Source organism: Engraulis encrasicolus, chromosome 19 (assembly GCF_034702125.1).
Source record: "Engraulis encrasicolus isolate BLACKSEA-1 chromosome 19, IST_EnEncr_1.0, whole genome shotgun sequence".
Classification (NCBI taxonomy): Eukaryota; Metazoa; Chordata; class Actinopteri; order Clupeiformes; family Engraulidae; genus Engraulis; species Engraulis encrasicolus.
In genome coordinates, this window is record NC_085875.1 from 46,988,224 (window position 1) to 47,008,332 (window position 20,109).

General features: G+C 43.2%; 1 protein-coding gene across 3 annotated transcripts in view; it reads right to left on the minus strand.

The window, feature by feature from the left end:
• The window catches only part of mta1 (metastasis associated 1), a 76,661-nt gene extending 58,058 nt beyond the window's left edge, over positions 1-18,603 (minus strand). For 2 of the 3 annotated variants that reach the window (XR_010032017.1, XM_063184598.1), the window contains exon 1: positions 18,187-18,603. Coding sequence is in view for 1 of the 3 variants with exons in the window: in XM_063184598.1 (XP_063040668.1) it covers positions 18,187-18,214 (28 nt within the window). In the remaining 2 variants the exon portion in view is untranslated. The remainder of the gene's footprint in view (positions 1-18,186) is intronic. The other variant, XR_010032018.1, reaches the window with a different exon arrangement.
• Positions 18,604-20,109: the final 1,506 nt, after the last annotated feature.

Consider the following 20,109-nt stretch of genomic DNA (forward strand, 5'->3'; position numbering starts at 1 on the left):
TTAGAGATATTGCTATGTCAAATTTGCAGTAACCACAGTATCCAACCTAATGCCATGGCTTTGAAGGCATATTTCTCAGTTTAAATGCTGGCATAGTTACTGCACTTTGCATTTGTAAGGCGGTGCTGTCTCCACTGTAGGAGTCTGAAGGAGAGCAAGCAAGCAAGCAAGCTGCTCGTCTAGGGCAGGGATTCTTAACCATAGGGCCGCGGCCCAAAGCTGGGCCGTGCTCAGAAATTTTACCGCGGAAAACTTTCAACCTCGCGCTTGTGGGCCGCGAAGGGCCGTGCAACTGCGTATGGTCCTACATTATGAAATAAAGATGCTGAAGACAGCGTATGTCTTATTTAGTCAAGTGCAGTATTATTATCTATTGTTGTACAGTTGTTTCTTTTTCTGTGTTGGCCTCCCTGTCTTCAAAGCATTTCTCCTTCGTGGAGACTAATAAAGAAACCTAACCTAACATCACTAAGTAAACGCGTCTTGAATCAGCTGATTCAGGGTCAGCAGATTCATCACAAATAGCAATCAGAGCAGTCACAATGTCAGAGAAGCATTCAAATGTATGAATGGCTGTGGCTTGATGCATTGTGAGTGGATTGGGTTCATCATAGAAGAATGAGCACAATTAATACAGTTTTTCCATTACAAAATGCATTATAATAGGCCTAGTTTCATTGATGGCCTGCTATTTTTTAACAGGATTAAATTATTTAAATAATAATAATAACAATAATATAATATAATACATTACAATATAATACAATATAATATAATATAATATAATATAATATAATATAATATAATATAATATAATAGGCCAAATTAGTTGTATATATATTATGTGTGGGCATGGGCAATATAGATGGGCCCTGGGCCACTCTGCACTGAAAAAATGGGCCTCAACGTCAAAAAGGTTAAGAGTCCCTGGTCTAGGGTACACAGACAGAACCAGACTATTGGTCTTCTGGTCTTGCGTAAATAGATTTTTCCATCACGTTGTTGCATCGACGTTGAGGCTAGGAGAGGGGTCTTACCGATCCTTCCTCGCCTTTGCTGCAACACCTTTCAGGCGCAGTGGCAATGCACTTAAATAACCCTACCGGTACACACACACAAAACTGTAAAAACAAATGCAAACACAGAAAATTGTACAAACATGCATAAGGACGGACACACAAAATTGTACAAAAACACTAAATCGTACGTACACTCATATAGTATGCACATGTTGAGATACGATTAACACAAAACTGGCGAGTACCGGATAAACAGGCTAATAAAGGAACATGGCGCCCACACACACACACACACACACACACACACACACACACACACACACACACACACACACACACACACACACACACACACACACAGATGCACGTAGACACACTCACATAGAGACACATACACACACATGCACATACACATGTAGACGCACTCACACGTAGAGACACACACACACACACACATACACACACGCACACAAACACGTTAAGGTCTACACACAGACACCATTTCACCAAGGGCAGAGACAAGTAGGCCAGATGATTCATTAGCCTGGCGCTTTGGTGTGTGTGTGTGTGTGTGTGTGTGTGTGTGTGTGTGTGTGTGTGTGTGTGTGTGTGTGTGTGTGTGTGTGTGTGTGTGTGTGTGTGTGTGTGTGTGTGTGTGTATGTGTGTCTTTATGTGAGTGTGTCTACGTGCATGTGTGTGTCTACATGTGTGTGTGTCTACATGTGTGTGTGTGTGTGTGTGTGTGTGTGTGTGTGTGTCTACATGCGAGTGTGTGAGTATGTCTACGTGCACGCGTGTGTGTCTTTGTAGCCTGTGTGTGTGCGTGTGAGGGAGTGTGTAACTGTGAGCCACACCCGTCTCAGTCTCCCTCTCTCTACTTTTTCGGCGTTCTCTTTTCACTAGTCCTGGCAAGGGTTCAGCAAAAAAAAACTTGAACTCACAGTGAAATAGACCGACACAGTGAGAGAAAGAGTATGGTGAAAAGCATGTGAGAAAAAAAGACATCTAACCAAAGACTTCACTACACTTAAAAAGCCCAATAAACTGGTGTTGTTCTGTCTGTCTGTCTGTCTGTGTCTCTTTTCTCTTGGCCTGTCTGTCTGTCTGTCTATCGGTCTGTGTTTCTGTCTTTCTTTCTTTCTCCCTCACACTCTCTCGTGCTCTCACTGTGCCCACGGCATCTGTGCCCCCATCCCCCTTCCTGCCAGCCACAGCCAATCACAGGCCAGGGGAGGCTGTGACATCACAGTGCAGTTAAATTTTCTGTGATCCAATACGAGTATGTTGCCGAGAGACGAAGGGGTAGAGAAAGCAAGACAGACAGACAGACAGACAGACAGAATGAGAGACTGACTATGAGAGAGAGAGAGAGAGAGAGAGACAGAGAGAGAGAGAGAGAGAGAGAGAGAGAGAGAGAGAGAGAGAGAGAGAGAGAGAGAGAGAGAGAGAGAGAGAGAGAGAGAGAGGGGGGCTATGTTGAGTGTATTATAACAAGGCCAGAAAGTGGAGGAAAGAGAGAGAGAGAGCGAGAGAGTGACAGAGTGGGAGAGAGTGGGAGAGAGAGAGAGGGAGAGGGAGAAAGAGAGAGAGTACTGGTTAACAGACAAAGGGCTAACGAAAGACAAAGTATGAAAGAAAGACAGGACCAGGATACGAGGTGCTGAAAGAGAGAAAGAGGCAAAGTCCCAAACCCAAAACACAGACTGGAGACACTGAGAGACAAAACAACAGACAGACCACAAGAGAGATTCAATCAAAAAAAGGGGTGCGGAGAGATGCACTACAAATATGTTTGCTACACTTCTCTTCTCTTTCACACTGTCGCATTCTCTCTCTCTCTCTTTCTGACTCTCTCGCTCGCTTGCTCTTGCACACATGCGCGCACGAACGCACGCTCGCACAGTGAGGATGGAGGTTAGGTTACTATGGCAATATGAATCTTTCGCCATGGGATGCATGGCACTACCTAGCCCTATTCTACACTTCCTCTTTCAAACACACACTTTTGTGTGCTTCTTCACAACGCACATTCTCAAGAAAAACGCTGCACAATGTGCAATAAAAACACTTGTATGCATGGTGCGGTCTCTTTCTTGAGAAGTTGAGTTGAGCATTTGGTCCAGCAGCCTCACAATCGAAATATTTAGTGTGTGACGCCTGCTACAAGCTGAAAAATTGACTTTTCACAACGCACAGCATCATCCACATGTGTTCTTCGGAGAGACGCTGTGGCACGTTCTCGTACTTGGACCTGCTGGTCTGTCTGCCAGTCACTCTGCCCAAAGCAGTGCCAGGCTTGCACACAAAAGGCTAAGCGACCACAAAAAAAAAGACTCCAGTCATAGAATTCACCGCAGCTGCTTCAAGTGTTTAAACTGCACATAGACTTCACCACAACCTTGCTTCGAGCGCTAAAAATGCACACACACTGTACGGTACATTTCCCAAAACTGTTGTTGAGGCTGACCAGGTACAGATCCTATTCTGGACCTGCTATAATTTGAGTGACTTTTCTGTAAACACATTTGCTTGATTTAAACATCACCTATGAAACTGGAACATTCCCTGCTCATTCAAAAATGTCCACCAAGCCATAATGGATTTCCCAAGCTATGGTGATTCCTTCAAGAAAAGTGCATGCTATTTACCGGCACAATTGTACAGTTTAGGTGGTCTCGAGTAAAGTCTATCGTCAATGAGTCCGACTTGTCATTTGGTTCCCACATATGTTGAAAAGTTTCAGTCCTTTGTGAATTAGACCAGACTGATCTCACAATTCCGTGAAATAGACCAAGATGCTTGGGGCACGAAATCTCTGGCAATTTCAAATTCCGTGCTAGGGTCACAGAAGTGTTTTCCGTGATGGACTTACGGAAATGCTTTCCATGTTGCCCCAGCACTATCCACTATGTTATGTCTGTCATTAGAAAACTGACAAAACAGTGGTGGAATAGCCTACCTTTTCCAGTCGGTTGATACCATATTCTGCTACAAAAGAATGCTACAGCAATTTCAGCTGTGCCCAGATGAAAAAAAAATCACTAACCCTACCGTGTCAGTTAAGAAAGGTTTTAGAAAAATATATTTTCCTCTTGGTTGATATGCCATCAAATTCTTGTACTACTTGAACAAATTCCAGCAGTATAATCATAATTTTTGAGAAATCCTGAAAAATCCTGAGAGAACAAGATGAAAGCACTTCAGCATGCCCATTTTTCCATTTTGGCAAAAGCCTGTGAAACTGACACAGATTTCGTGTCACAATGTCCATTTCACAGAATTGTGCGAGATCATGTTTGATTAGACGCATGTTTAATGTGGTTCTGTTTTGTCAATGTTATTACATCGAACTCTAGAATCAGGTAACAAATGCGGACAATATGAAACTCTGCACACGGACACCATTAAGAGTGCTTTAAATTGTGTTTGAAATCACATCTCAAACCTGTCTGTTTATTTTCAATCACCCAACCCTTCATCACGGGAACCTTATGAAACGAGCAACAACAACAAAATGAAACACAAAAGGAGCTAGCAACTTAAATGCTCATTAGGGTCATTTCACGTGAAATCAGACACTTTGGGACCCGACCGACCCGGATTTCAATCATACTTGGTGTGCCTTTTCAGTAGCAAGGTAGCACCCCAGAACTGCATTGGTTTGAATCTGACACTAATATTAAGGGAGAAACAGACTAGGAAAGGTTCACATGTGAGGGTAGGACACTATACATTCAGCCTTGAATATATCAGTCAGTGTTAGTCACAAAAAGATGCCTGTGGTGTTGTTTGAAAGCTCTTTTCTGGCTCTACATATTACACAATCACCTTGGAATACAACTACTCTCAGAATATGAATTATGATAAATTGAAAAATTAAAAATTGAATATCTAAAAAACTCATATTTTAAAATGGCCAGTTCCTTGTCCAAAACGTAGCCGGCAATGTCATGAGCAGCACCTAAAATGCTGGTGTTCGGTTTGTTATTCATTTCAGAGAGAAGTTGACTCACAAATATGGCATCATACAGACCACTTACTAATAATATGGTAATACCATAGTAGCATCACATGACAAAACAAAAACAAAACAAAAATGGTCAGTGTCCATGGTCCCAGGTTTCAGAAACTAAGGCAGATGTCCATTTATACACACCAAATGATGATATGTGAATGTTTGAACATTCCTTCTCTGTGTACCTGTGCCATCTTCCCTTTACCGTACTTTAAAGAGATAATCAATGGCTACACTCTCATTTTGTACTCTACCAGTGCATTTTGAAGCAGCAGCTGTGTCTTTTGTAGATAATGTATAAGTACGTCCCGTTGCAGTTACAGGTTCCACTACCAGAAGCACATCCTGATGATCCATGACAAGTCTATCTGGTCTGAAGGGAAAAGTGAAGGATGGAGATGGCCCATGAGGATGCAGGAAGTTCAGTTTCACCTCTCCAGTGCTCGGCATAGATTCCTCAGCACATGCTAGCCACCAGTTGCCATCATATACAGCTACAACATACCCTTTGATGCTTGAAAATGTAACACATTCCTTTACTGAGCTCACTCTTTCAACTCTGCCTTCTCTGAATGCTGAAAATGGCCTAACTTCCACTGTGTCCATTGACAATGGGCAGAAGCTGTGTAGTTTTTGAGTACCTGGAATAGTTCTTGCAGATTCAAACCTTTTCAACAGGTTCTCAGCTTCATGATGGTACATCTCTGTTGTGTCAAACTGGCAATGGATGTTCTTGACATTATCCTTGACAAATTCAAACAGTTGGTATGGCGTTACAATTTAATTGTCAATAGGACGTTGCAGACTTGCTCGTGCAGCAAGCCATTTAACTGTCCCCTCCAACGCCATCACATGGACCTTTGCCATGTGATGTGGCAAAAAAGTGCCACTCTGCAGGTATGTGAAAATCTGCCTCGTGGTGGCACAAATTTGTTGTGTTTTTAAGGTTCTTATATTGTGCAGCACAGCCATCAGAAAAAATATAGGATCTTCTTTGGACGTTCTGTCATTGATGAAGTGTCACTGAGGAACTGAATTAGGAGCTTCTGAAACAGATGTACAGCAATTGTATCATGAATGTTGCAGTCTGAAATAACAACAAAAACAGATTTTTTTTCCCAGTTTCAACTGATCTTGGTAGTAGCATACAAATGGATGGATTGTGGCCTGCACTGGTTGTTCCAGTGAAATGATTGAATAGCATCTTGAATTACAAAACTATAGTTTTAAAAACGTTCCTGGTTCAAGGGAGTCAGTCAAGGATAATGTCAAGTACATCCATTGCCAGTTTGACACAACAGAGATGTACCATCATGAAGCTGAGAACCTGTTGAAAAGGTTTGAATCTGCAAGAACTATTCCAGGTACTCAAAAAACTACACAGCTTCTCTGCCCATTGTCAATGGACACAGTGGAAGTTAGGCCATTTTCAGCATTCAGAGAGGGCAGAGTTGAAAGAGTGAGCTCAGTAAAGGAATGTGTTACATTTTCAAGCATCAAAGGTATGTTGTAGCTGTATATGATGGCAACTGGTGGCTAGAATGTGTTGAGGAATGTATGCCGAGCACTGGAGAGGTGAAACTGAACTTCCTGCATCCTCATGGGCCATCTCCATCCTTCACTTTTCCCTTCAGACCAGATAGACTTGTCATGGATCATCAGGATGTGCTTCTGGTAGTGGAACCTGTAACTGCAACGGGACGTACTTATACATTATCTACAAAAGACACAGCTGTTGCTTCAAATGCACTGGTAGAGTACAAAATGTGAGTGTAGCCATTGATTATCTCTTTAAAGTACGGTAAAGGGAAGATGGCACAGGTACACAGAGAAGGAATGTTCAAACATTCACATATCATCATTTGGTGTGTATAAATGGACATCTGCCTTAGTTTCTGAAACCTGGGACCATGGACACTGACCATTTTTGTTTTGTTTTTGTTTTGTCATGTGATGCTACTATGGTATTACCATATTATTAGTAAGTGGTCTGTATGATGCCATATTTGTGAGTCAACCTCTCTCTGAAATGAATAACAAACCGAACACCAGCATTTTAGGTGCTGCTCATGACATTGCCGGCTACGTTTGGACAAGGAACTGGCCATTTTAAAATATGAGTTTTTTTAGATATTCAATTTTTAATTTTTCAATTTATCATAATTCATATTCTGAGAGTAGTTGTATTCCAAGGTGATTGTGTAATATGTAGAGCCAGAAAAGAGCTTTCAAACAACACCACAGGCATCTTTTTGTGACTAACACTGACTGATATATTCAAGGCTGAATGTATAGTGTCCTACCCTCACATGTGAACCTTTCCTAGTCTGTTTCTCCCTTAATATTAGTGTCAGATTCAAACCAATGCAGTTCTGGGGTGCTACCTTGCTACTGAAAAGGCACACCAAGTATGATCGAAATCCGGGTCGGTCGGGTCCCAAAGTGTCTGATTTCACGTGAAATGACCCATATCATCACCCTGCACACCGCTTCACACTGTGCTCAGTTAAGAACGTCCCAACTGAAAATGAAGCAATCAAACTGATTCTATTGCCAATGCTGAGTTGCAGTGAGGACACTGTATTACAACAGAAAAACACAGTCAAACACAGAGGCAGCGAGGCAAGTCAACACTAGTATAGTGGTAGTTGGGTAGACTGGTGGTGCTCTTGGGAAGAGTTTGAGAAGTTGATGATCTGGGGGCGGGAGGTGTGTGGAGAGGATAGGAGAGGCGGAGAGGAAATGTGAAGAGAATAGAGGAGAGGAGAGGTAGATAAGAGAGGAGAGGAGGGGTGGAGAAGAGAGGAGAGAAGAGGAGAAGAGAAGAGAGGTGTGTGGAGAGGAGAGAAAATGTGAAGAGAAGAGTGGAAAGGAAATATGAAGAGAGGGGAGAATAGAGGTGTGTGGAGAGGAGAGGAGATGTGGATAAGAGAGTGGAGAGGAGAAAATGAGAAGAGAGGAGTAAGTTCAGGTGTGTGAAGAGAAGAGAAGAGAAGAGAAGAGAAGAGAAGAGAAGAGAAGAGAAGAGAAGAGAAGAGAAGAGAAGAGAAGAATCTGTGAATGAATGAATGAATGAATGAATGAATGACACAGTTTACGTCTGCTGTGGCAGGTTCTTGTCTTGTCAAGGAGGATATGGAAGGTGAGTTCATCTGAAACTTGTGTAGCGCTGCGCTACCTGAGCGAACCAAACAAGAGGAAGCCTCCGGTGCCAAAGCAAGACATGCGATAAATAAAAGATCAGGTTTGTGTTTAATCTGTCAATCATGGGCCGGAGCCAGAGAGAGATAGCCATGTCAGCTGGGACGGACGGACAGGCCCAGGCAGGAGTGAATGAAGTGTGTGTGTGTGTGTGTGTGTGTGTGTGTGTGTGTGTGTGTGTGTGTGTGTGTGTGTGTGTGTGTGTGTGTGTGTGTGTGTGTGTGTGTGTGTGTGTGTGTGTGTGTCCTGTTGTCCTCTTCATCAGCAAATCAGCTTGTGTCTCTCCGACTTGATAGTCGTTGTCCATTATTTCTCCGTCTCTGTTCTACTCCTCCTCCTCCTCCTCTCTCTACTTATTTTCTGCCTGTCTTTGAGTAGCTCCTCTCTTTCTTTTCTTCCTTCTCTCTCCCTCTCTCTCTCTCTGTCTCTCTGTCCGTCTTTCTTCCTTCTCCCTTTCACTCCCTCTGCCACTTAGTGTCCTCATCTTCCTCCTTGTTCTCGGTGTATCTCAATGCCTAATGGACACTGACATCCTTTTCACGGATTGTTCCCGCTCGCAAGACGACAGACAGCAGCAGCTTTTACAGCTTTTCTTTTGTGTTTTCCGGTCATCTCTGATATTTGTGCCAAAGAGTGGTGAACAGCACCAAAGGCAAGTCTACCTGGTCTAGACCACTTCCAGAGAGTTCCTCCATTAGTGTCACAGACGCGTCTCCTCCCACTGGGATCTCGTTAACAGTCCCAAGATAATATGTAATCTAACAGTAGTGTTGAATAATGTTGAGGAATCATTTTTGTATGTTCTCAGAGCCTACAACATTCTCCAACATTCTCTAGAACTCGTGGATGTATGCTCCCACCGGGATGTCATAATTAACACTCCTACTCACGATGTGAAATGTAACAGAGTTTCGGATCTAAAAATGTTTGAGGTGTCAAGGTTTTGCTTTACCAATGGAAGTGACTACAGCAGAGAATATTTGAATATATTAAATATTTTCACGAGACCCCTCCCATATCATTTTCATTTTTTATTACTTTATTTATAGAAAGTAGCTTTGTGTACAATATCTCAATTAGAGCTGGGCGGTGTACGGTTTAAAAACCGTGATCTCGGTTTACACTACACAAGGTTCTCTTTTTGATAAGAGACGGTTTTGTTGTTGTTGTTTATAGCCTACTATGTTATGTGCGTGAGCTTCATACTCTGTGTCACACTTCCAAAGATTCTTCTAATTCATAAGTCTCTGACACTTCATTTCAACTCTGCTAAGTCCACTGTTGTTGCTGTTCTACTAGGCTAGGGAATGTCACCACAATGTAAGATGTTGATTGAACTAATAAAATAATTGGTTACGCGCTAGAGGCTAGTGAGAATGAAACATGATGAACACACATGGCATGGATGAATCATGACAAACATTTCAATTCATTTAGCCTACCTTTGATCTCACAAAGTTAAATAAAAGGCAATTCTATGTGGTGCTATGTTAACAGGCTACAACAGTTATCTGATTCTTAACTGTATTTAATTACCATCCCAACTGTTGTGCGCGCTGCTGTTAAGACTGCTTATAAGCTAAAGTAGCCTAGCTTTCAAATGCAATGGGCAGACATTGCTACATTGCTATATTTGTTTGAAATGATTTGGGGGCAAAATAGGAGCGAAACACATCGCAATTTGACACAAACTACTGGACAAAATACCTTCTACGTTGGATTTGGACTTTAATTCAAAGACAATATGCACACAATGTCAAGTAAATCCGTTTGTTTTCCGTGTCTGTCTTCAGTCTGTTTCGTTTTTGTCCCACTGTTGTTTACTCGCTAGTCCAGCGGCAGCGCAACACGCCGGATGTGTTGCCAGGTGTAGAACGACAAATAAGCAATTCGTGTTGCCAGGTGTAGAACGAAATAAGCTGTTTTGGGCTGTCTTGGAAAAAAGCCCAAAACAGCTGCTTATAATCATTTAACCCTTCTTCCTTGAACAATCTATGGCACCCTGGTCAAGATTTTAGGTTATTTTATAAAATGCTGCATTTTCTCTAATTTAAGACTTTCTTGGATAGGGAAATATAAACTATAAATTATAGAAAATATTATTGAAATGAAAAAATGATAAAATATAAATGGAGATTAATTTAAATTCATGATTTTATCTCATTTTAACATTTAATTTGAGATCTTTTCCTCAGAAAGATTGAGATTTGGGGGGAAATCGTCGCATATCAAAAAACCGTGCAGAAAACCGTGATATCAATTTTCATCAAGAAAACCGTGATGCTAATTTTTTCCAAAACCGCCCAGCCCTAATCTCAATGTAGTTTACCAACAACAACTTTGTGAACAATGGTTCAGTAGTTCACTAACATCAAGTACTATACAGTTCAATAATCGTTTCAGTTTCCAAAAAACAATACCAAACTCCAGAAGTCCATTTCCCTTCACTTGCACACTTCTGTACTACTATAAATCCTTTTTTTAAATTATTTTTTCATACATGAAATTGACACTAGACAGTTGACGCATTCAATAAGCACGAAAAAAACAAAGAGAGTATGAGAACATAAACACATAGAGGGTGAGAGAGAGAGAGAGAGAGAGAGAGAGAGAGAGAGAGAGAGAGAGAGAGAGAGAGAGAGAGAGAGAGAGAGAATAAATAGTTTACTGGTCTGTGTGCAAGTGTGTGAGATGTATGTGCTGTAGTGTTGTGTCATGTATGTGGGTATGTAAGAAAGTCTTAAATATAAATATAGTTCGCTGTTTGAAATGCATTTTATTACACTGAATATGTATACCATATGTCTTCTAATATGATCCTTGTGATATAACCTTCATTATCTTTTAAAGTAACTGTGCGTTTTATTAAGTAAGTTGTTTGGATACAATTTATTCAATTTTTCTGTTATTTCTGGAGGCAAATATATATTTTTCCATATCCAGTACCTTCTCTATCGTATTGTACCATAATCTTAGTTCTGGTTGTTTTTTGCAACCATATAATTTTCCAAGCACAAGACTTTTTGTTTCTAAATGTTGCCATCATAGACGTGTAATTGTGTAGGTTTCAGGCACGTATTCCCTCTCTCCGCAACCCCCCTGTAGGACCTCCGCAACCTCCCTAAGGGTCCCAATCACCGACGAACCACTGGCCTACAGCATTCTCTAGCCCCCCGTGGATGTCTACGCTCCTTCCAACGGATTGTCATTAACACTCCAACTAATCGTGCAAAATGTCACAACAGTTTTGGAACTAAAACCAAAACCATAACAATTTCTGGTTTTAACCATTGAATATTCTCCCGCACCCATAGATCCAGTCAGCACCTCTGCCGCCTATTTAAGTGCATGTTTTCCCCTCCGTATGCTCCACCCGCTATGTGTAGTGGCTAATCGAACGGTTCTTCCATGTCTGATGACTGCTAGTGATTGGAAACACGCGACCAGCGGGAGAAATATACGGAGGGGAAAACAAGCAGTTTCATCAATAGATGTCTAGGCTCCTCCCACCAGGTTGTCAAGTACACTGTTACTAACGATGCAAAACGTAACAATAGCTTTAAACAAAACACAATGATGGCTGAGGTGTCAACGTTCTTTATCAACACTCCTCTTTTCAGGATTTCATTAACAGTCTTAACGATGCAAAATCAAAGCAGTTTCAGATCCAACTACAACACGAAGGAATCAACGTGTTTGTTTGTCTTTAACTACTGAGAGGGCCTACTACCGTGTTCCCCACAATCCGTGCAATGTCTACCATCACCCTTCACCCTCCCGGTCCTAACAATGTGAAATGAAAGTAGTTTTGGGTCCAACTACAACAAGGAGGAATCAACATTTTTTTTTATTTTTTTGAAAGGGCCTACTACAGCGTTCTCCAGAACCCGTGCAATGTCTACCCTTGCCCCTCCCCCCACCCTTTCCCTTCCCGGTCTCCTCACCACACATGCGTCTCCTTTCACTACACGCTTGCATCCCCATTAGGCATCTCCAGATCCTCCTCCTCCTCCTCCTCCTCCTCCTCCTCCTCCTCCTCCTCCCCAGCAGCAGCACCAGCACAAACAGAATGCATAAAATACACTGCCCTCAGGCCCAGGCATCCTCACACCAAGGTTCTACCCCCTGGTGTGTGTGTGTGTGTGTGCGCGCGCGCGCGAGTGTGTATATATATGCGTGTGTGTGTGTGTATATATATGTGTGTGTGTGCGTATATATGTGTGTGTGTGCGTGCGTGTGTGTGTGTGTTGGGGGAGGGGATTTGGGGATGGAGGTTGGGGGTTCCCCAAAGCCCTGTCAAAGACTGAGGGGACCTTGGGCTATGAGAGCAACCTTGACTGCTGTGGGGTACACCAAACCGAAAGCATTTGAAATAAAGAACAAACCCATCCCTGTGCTTGCACTGAGGTGTGTTACCAATGGCATGATATACTCCCATCGAGCTAGATTCACTGGTCTCATGGACAACTCTGATGCCCTCCATTTGCCAATGATGGCTTCTGTTGTGATTTCCTTCACATGCGAAGGAGAGACCCACATCACATGGGCATTGTATCCACTTAGGGACTTACGGCGGAGTCCAGCAGAGAGGAGAGGGTAGGGGAGGGCAGGGGAGAGGAGAAGGTGGGGTAGGGGAGAGAGGAGAGGAGAGGAGAGGAGAGGAGAGGAGAGGAGAGGAGAGGAGAGGAGAGGAGAGGAGACTGGACGAGAGGGAGGACAGAGGAGAGGAGAGGAGAGGAGAGGAGAGGGCAGTGGAGAGGAGAGGGCAGTAGAGAGGACAGAGGAGAGAGGAGAGGAGAGAGGAGGGTGGCCTGCTGTCCCCTGAGCTGGGCCACCAGGGCTTTACCTTAAGAGCCTCACTCCAACCAAAACATCGGAGGGGTGTTGTTGTTGTCCCAGATACAGCTTGAACACAACAGGTCAATAAGCCAAGCTTGCTCACGCAAGAGGCATTCCAATAACCCCCCACCCCCTCAAAAAAAGGAAGAGACCCACAGGAGCCAAGCAAAAACCACAACTCTGATGAACATCTTGATTTTTTAAGGCCGAGTCCGGTCATAAACCACAGCACTGCACATAAGGAGAAGTCAAGTTACATCGAGTTACTCTGAAGAGAAATGCCGAAGTATTTTCGCGTTCTACGATTTACATGTTCTTGGAGACCCGGAAAACGCAGGCGACAGGGATGTGGAGAGGACACAGTAGGGTGCAGACAACCCTTTGTCTTTACAACTCATTGTCTCTCTGGCGGCCTTATTTGAATGCAAAGTGCCATACATTGCTCGACAGGAAATGAGCTCAGCACTCATTAGCCAAATAAAAGTCTCCACTACACGGCACTTTTAACAGATGCACACATGTAGTACATCATATCCAACAAACAAGGGAAGATGCTGTAGCGCTCCAGACCTGGCTAAATAAATAAATGAATGAATGAATAAATAAATAAATAAATAAATACTTTTGGGCAAGCATCCCAAAAAATAAAGCGTTGGGCAACCAGCCCTAAGAAGCTGTGCGTTTTAATGTGACCTAAGTTAATCATCTTCATCTTGTCATTTCTGGAGCTATTAGACATAGTAACACTACTGCTGTGTCTCAGCATGCAAGATAGATATTTTCTGGAAGGAGAAAAAAAGAGAGCTTAAGCAGCTTCCATGTATGCAAACACAAGCCAAGAATAATTTGTATTGTTAACAATTCTGTTATCATGATTTTAACACACAGGCCTGACTAATGTAACATGATGGGCAGGAGAGAAAGTCAACTGTATGGGGCTCCAGCATGCGGCACATACACTTGTGAAATAGATGCCCCAAAAACGTCCTGTATACAATACTAATATTAGCTAGGAAAACATCTCTGTGTTTACCGTTTTAAATCTCCACATTATATCAACTAAGCTCAATGGAAAGTAAAATAATACGGACAGTGATTTCATGTAGAGCAAGAGAAGCGAAGGGAAGAGGGAAGATTATTAGGGAGAATACAGTGTGAGAGCAGTGGTCTTCTGTTGGCTCCGAGCAGTGCAGTGCAGAGTAGACTGCGATCTTATCAATCAGTTACAGTTAACAGCCACTGAGGGGGCCCGTGGAGACTCTGACCTGACCTTGACCGCACAGAAGAGCATAGCTACTCACAATTCTCTATAAAATATATCTAAAATGTACACGTTTTGAAGGAAATTTTTATTTCCACGAGAGGCTATAGTCCTAGATACCTTCTACAGAAACAAAAGAAAGGCAACGGTTTGAGAGAATGACCTTTTGTCCTATCCAACTACACCTCACCGACATACCCTAGCCCATCCCAGCCCAGCCCAGCCCAGGCCAGCCGGGCCCCTCCAGCCCATCCCAGCTAAAGGTGAAATCCCAGATGCTACCTAGTGCTCTGGGGCAAAGGACACCCAGTTGACCCCCTTGGTCAAGGTTTACCCCTGCACTGCATGGTTAAGGCGCCCACATTGACAATGACAACAAACATCACCCACCTAGGTCCCCAGCAAAGCTAAAGATTGTGAAAGTAATTTTCAAAGTGATTTTACAAAAAAAATCTATAAAAGGAATACAACATAGCCTTCCTTCCCAATCATGAAGTATCATCAAAAGTCTCATACACCGGTGAACCCCTGAGCGACCTTAACCAACAACCTGCTGGAAACGCACTTGGTTTTTGTAGAGTGAGACAATGCAGTGGGCCAGTTACTGTGAGAGTGTGGTGGAGCAGCAGGTTTAAGGCAGAGGTGGGGAACCATTTTAATTAGAGGGGCCACTTCAAATTTTATAAAGTCCTGCAAGGGCCGTGCGCTGAACAGAAACCAGGATATCCCCCTGCACTTTAGTAGGTAGCCACCTTTACAACAGACTCCACCTTCGCTAGGTCGCCTGAAAATATACCTTAATTGTATTACAAAGGTAATTTCTAAGATTTCTCTGAAAAAAAACATCATATTTCATGTGAAACAACTGTATAACATTAAAATTATAGCGTGGGCCGGATAAGACAGCCTTCAGGCCTGTAAACTACCCTCAAGACATAGGTTCCCCACCCCTTGTTTAGAGGATAGTATGCATGCGTCCTGTACTGCCTCTCTGGTGTCAGCTGGTTTCATTCAGCCTCTACCAGCTTTTTGGCCAAACACAGCGGGGTTAAAAATGCACGCAGATGCCCTACTATTGCCTAATGGTAGGGCACAAGCATACTACGCCCTAACGGTAGGGCACAAGCTTACTACACCGGTGACCCGGGTTTGATTCCGGCCCAGGGTCATTTGCCAGTCCTTCCCCATCTCTCTCTCCCCACGAGTTTCCTGTCCCTCTGTCACTATCCTGTCTCAAAATAAAACACAAAAGTCCAAAAAATCTTTTTTTAAAAATGCATGCTGATGCCATAACGTCTACATTAGGCTATATTCCAGTAGGCAGCCTGTGTAAGGATAACGGAACTATTTTACAGAAAGCCATTCCAACAGTGTTGCAGCCGAACTTGAAAGCTGATAGTCAGTGACCATGAGCTCTCCTAATAGACCTGTAAAATCAATGCTACAATAGAGCCGGGGCCAGAAGAATGCCTCATCAATACACACACAGGTTCTCCTCTCGCATCCCCCAAAGGACCCTGTGTGACTCTGGGGAAGTAACCTTCCCTTATTACTCACACTCCCTTGCTCATGCGCAAAACCCACAAGTTCCCATGCATTTTTACAAGCAGCTTTCGGTTGCTGGCCACGAGTCTTGTTCGAGGGAACACGCACAGGGGTCAGGAGAACCACTTCTAATCTGCTTTCTGAAACACAGGTTAGAGAGAGAGAAAAATACAAATGACCAACGCCAGTGTGGGACTGTAGGAGAATATACATTGGAGGTGAGGAGCCTGAGAACTTTCTCCACTTGAAATCGATGCAAGACTCCTAGGTGAGGGGGAGAGATATACATTGCTCCTCTGGTATCAATTGACAAGTAGCAGTAGGCCTACCTCCAACTAATGAGGAGAGAGCTCCTGAACGCAGCAAGACCTTGCAGGACCTGAAAATGGCGATAATGACTGTGGGTGTAACCGAGGTGTTCCTGCACAGTTCGCCACTCGGGGCTCGAACCCGCCACCTCCTAGTCAGTGCATCAGTTCAGACATGGGAGGCACAGCACGATTACCGCTGAGCAAAAAGGACCAGTCCGATAGCTCAGTGCTACTGATACTGTATAAGGCTTCAGCAAGGAGGTTTACTAACATTCCACGCCACACTCTTCTAGTGGGCCTCTGTTACATGGGCTGCCACTCACTTCATGCTTACCACACACCTGCGATACACCTACCGTAGAAATCAAGAGGAACACCTAAGATGAGAATATCTAACTAACCAGCACAGGTCTCCCAAAATCAGTGGGTTCCGTTTTATTTGAAAAACATTCTTGTCAACTATTAGACTAATTAACCTACATCTTTCCTAGGCTTTCACAATATTGAGAAGATAAGACCTACATTCTATAGACCTACTCATTGTCTGACTACCAAAAAACACCAGTACACAGAACAATAATTAAGAGTGAACTCCTCATCTATAATGAAAATATAGGATACATCGGGCCCAGTGTATTGCTGCATCTCAAATTGCATAATGCCAGCAATAGTTCTACTACACTTAACTGCAATGCACTGTCTGAATTGTGTTTAGATGCAAGTGTATGACATTTAAAGGTGTAGTATTGTCTTCTGTTATGCAAGTTGGGGACAAATACACCTCATTTTAACACCTAACAAGAAAAAAGTATTTATTGGTTGGCTATAAAAGTATCACCCCCAATAAGTAACTGAAAATGCCCAGTACAATGCACTCAACTGTTTGAGCATTAAAAGCGGAGGCCTACCTTCAGGCGACTTGCTTTTTCACTCAATGTTGCCACAAACACCCAGTGTCACACCCTTACATCATCAAACTAAGATGAGCAAGTAGCCCTACCACTACACAAGTTCGCAGAAATAGGATGTCAGTCAGGAACTCTAACGGATAAGCTTATATTCTGGTAATTCTGTACATAGCCTACAGTAATAAATTGTGGTTGAAGAAGACACACGTTCACACTGAAACTAGAGCTGGTGCATCGAAAGGCCAAGTCTGACATAGGCCTACCCATTTACCCTGTCCCATAGGATGCCATGGCTCATCATGGACATGGGCTACCTCACCAGTCCCTCAGGTATGACCCCTCACAGGTGGCAGCTGCATCCTTGGCTGAATCTGGTGGCTTACAGAAGATTTTTTTAGGAACAACGCTTATCTATGGGATCTCAGTGCAAACACAGATTTTCCATACGTGGGATACCCATTTTTGCTATTCAAATTGTGATCTACCTTGACTTAGTCGTCACTTGTTTATTAAGTGTTTGTGAGGGAATCTGAATAGCAAGTCATACGAGCATTACGATTAGTAGGACACCTGTGAAATTGTTTCATTGAACTAAAACTTAACTCTTTGGGTGCTTGGGTTTATTGATGTTGTTGTCTTAGCATCCGTTTTAAAAGGTGCCTGGGGTAATTCACATCTTTTGACATCCTGGGCTCACTTCAGACGGGGAGAGCTGGCTCAACCTACTTAGTCAAACGCAGTTTTCAACAAAGCTAGCAGCCCAAACTTAACTTTAAAAGCTGGAGAGACTTCACAATTTCACAGTAAAACACAGAGACCGATCGTTCTCCTCACGAAATACATGTTAATTGTGTTTTAACTAAATACCATTTTAGCGACAACAGTAAAAGCCCCTTCAGTTAGATCCAACACTCTTCATCTCTCTTCTCAGTCACCATCATCATCCTCTGTAGCTACAGCACAAGGCTCTTTTAGCTTTGAGAAATAAAAGAGGAAGGACCAACGCAGCAGCATTCGTGTGGCGTATAAACACCGGCGTGTACGCCATTGTGGGTAAATAACGTTACATAAAAAAACATGCTGTACCTCCGACCCGATACATGTTGGCTGCCATGACTGCCCCGGGTCCTGGTGTCTCCAGGTAGGGCTTTCTGCTGCCGCCGTCGCTGCGTTACCACTGCCGCGGAGTGTGCTGTGTGTTGGAAAATGGTGGATTGATCAATACGAAGCAGACTAGCTGAGGGATCTTAAAGCGACAGCGCACATATTTTCAGGGCGCACTTCGCAAAACAGTGTAGCATGGGGGGTAAACCTCAAAAACCCGCGTAAAAATTTGGACAACACGTAACAAAGCAGCTCATCAGGACGCCGAAGCCAGAATCGGTCACGGGTTGGCCTCCTCCAGGGGGTGGACTCACTCGAGATGGACCAGGGGCAGCGCGAGCAGTACGACCCACCCGCTTCTCCCCGCCTTCCTTCAAAATCGAGAGACAATCGCTGCTAGAGGCAGACTTGGTGCTTACTTTAAAAACAGAGAGAGGTAAACAACTGTTGCTATCTTGCCAACCATAGGCCTACTACTGACTAAATGTACAAATGACTGGGGGGAAAGGAATTGGGTGATTTTTTTTCTTTCCTTTCTTTCTTTCTTTCTTTCTTTCTTTCTTTCTTTCTTTCTTTCTTTCTTTCTTTTGCTTGTAAAAGTATTGATGTTAAAACATAGTTAGGCCTAGTTAGGTCTGATGTTAAAACCTAGTTAGACTATGTTTTACAGTCTTTTGCTTTTGCCTTTTGTGCTACAGAAAGGGCGATCAAATCAGGCCCTTTTGCCAGCAGTGATGAGAGAGATCATCTGGTAGTCCAAGCATTCAAGCAGGTAAACCCTGCTTTATTTGGCAAAACAGGCATCATAACAACAGATGTTTACATCATTCATATGCAAAGCTTTTCTGGTCAATATCACAACGAATCTTACAAAGGTCAGAGGTCACCCTATGTGATAGCCGTGAAGAATAACCCTATTCATAAATCAATCCACTAATCATATACCTCACACAACCTTGCCTCACCTTGTTGACATTCAGAAAATGCTCACAGAGATAAACCACAGGGGAATTGTGTTATAATTTATTGTTGTATCTTTCATTTTTGGAAAATAGGCCTATAGGCCTGCTGCAGAGAAGCCTCAGCGTATGTAGGCCTATATAACTGCATAAGGAATGATGAAGTCAATAGTCTATGTATTGGGAACATGATGTTTAGAGTGAGATACCTGATGACAAATTTTGTAATTTTATGAGTATGTGGTCGTAAGAAGGCTAGTGTGTAATGCCCTGTCTACACCGAATTATAATCAGACCCAAAACTTCTCTACTCTGACCTTTTCAGGGGGCAAGGGTGATTTATTTCTTTATTTTAATTTTTCTGATGAGGCAGCGTTTAGTAAAGTGCCTTCATTATGAGTGTGGGCAGGAGAGGAATGTTCCTGTCGTGCGGTGTGTGTGTGTGTGTGTGCGTGCGTGCGTGCGTGCGTGCGTGTGTGTCTGTGTGTGTGTGTGAGAGAGTGAGAGAGAGAGAGAGAGAGAGAGATGTTTGTACATGTCTGTCTGTCTGTCTGTCTGTCAGTCTATCCGGGTGTGCTGGGTGTGTGTGCATGTCATCCACACCATTTGAAAAGGCCTGAAACAAAAGCTAAACCCAAAGGGTGCCTTTAATCTGAGGTCATGTGACTGCTCTCAGCCAATTACAGGCTTTACCTCGTCCGTCACACACACAAAGCTATTCAACTGCGCCATGGTGTGTGTGTGTGTGTGTGTGTGTGTGTGTGTGTGTGTGTGTGTGTGTAGAGTGAATACTTTGTGCCTGCAACATACTATAAGGCCTAGTGGTGGTGTTACTCAACCATCCTTTCTTTCTCATCTTTCTCTTTGTCTCTCGTGCCGCTCTCTCTCTCTCTCTCTCTCTCTCTCTCTCTCTCTCTCTCTCTCTCTCACACACACTCATGCAGGC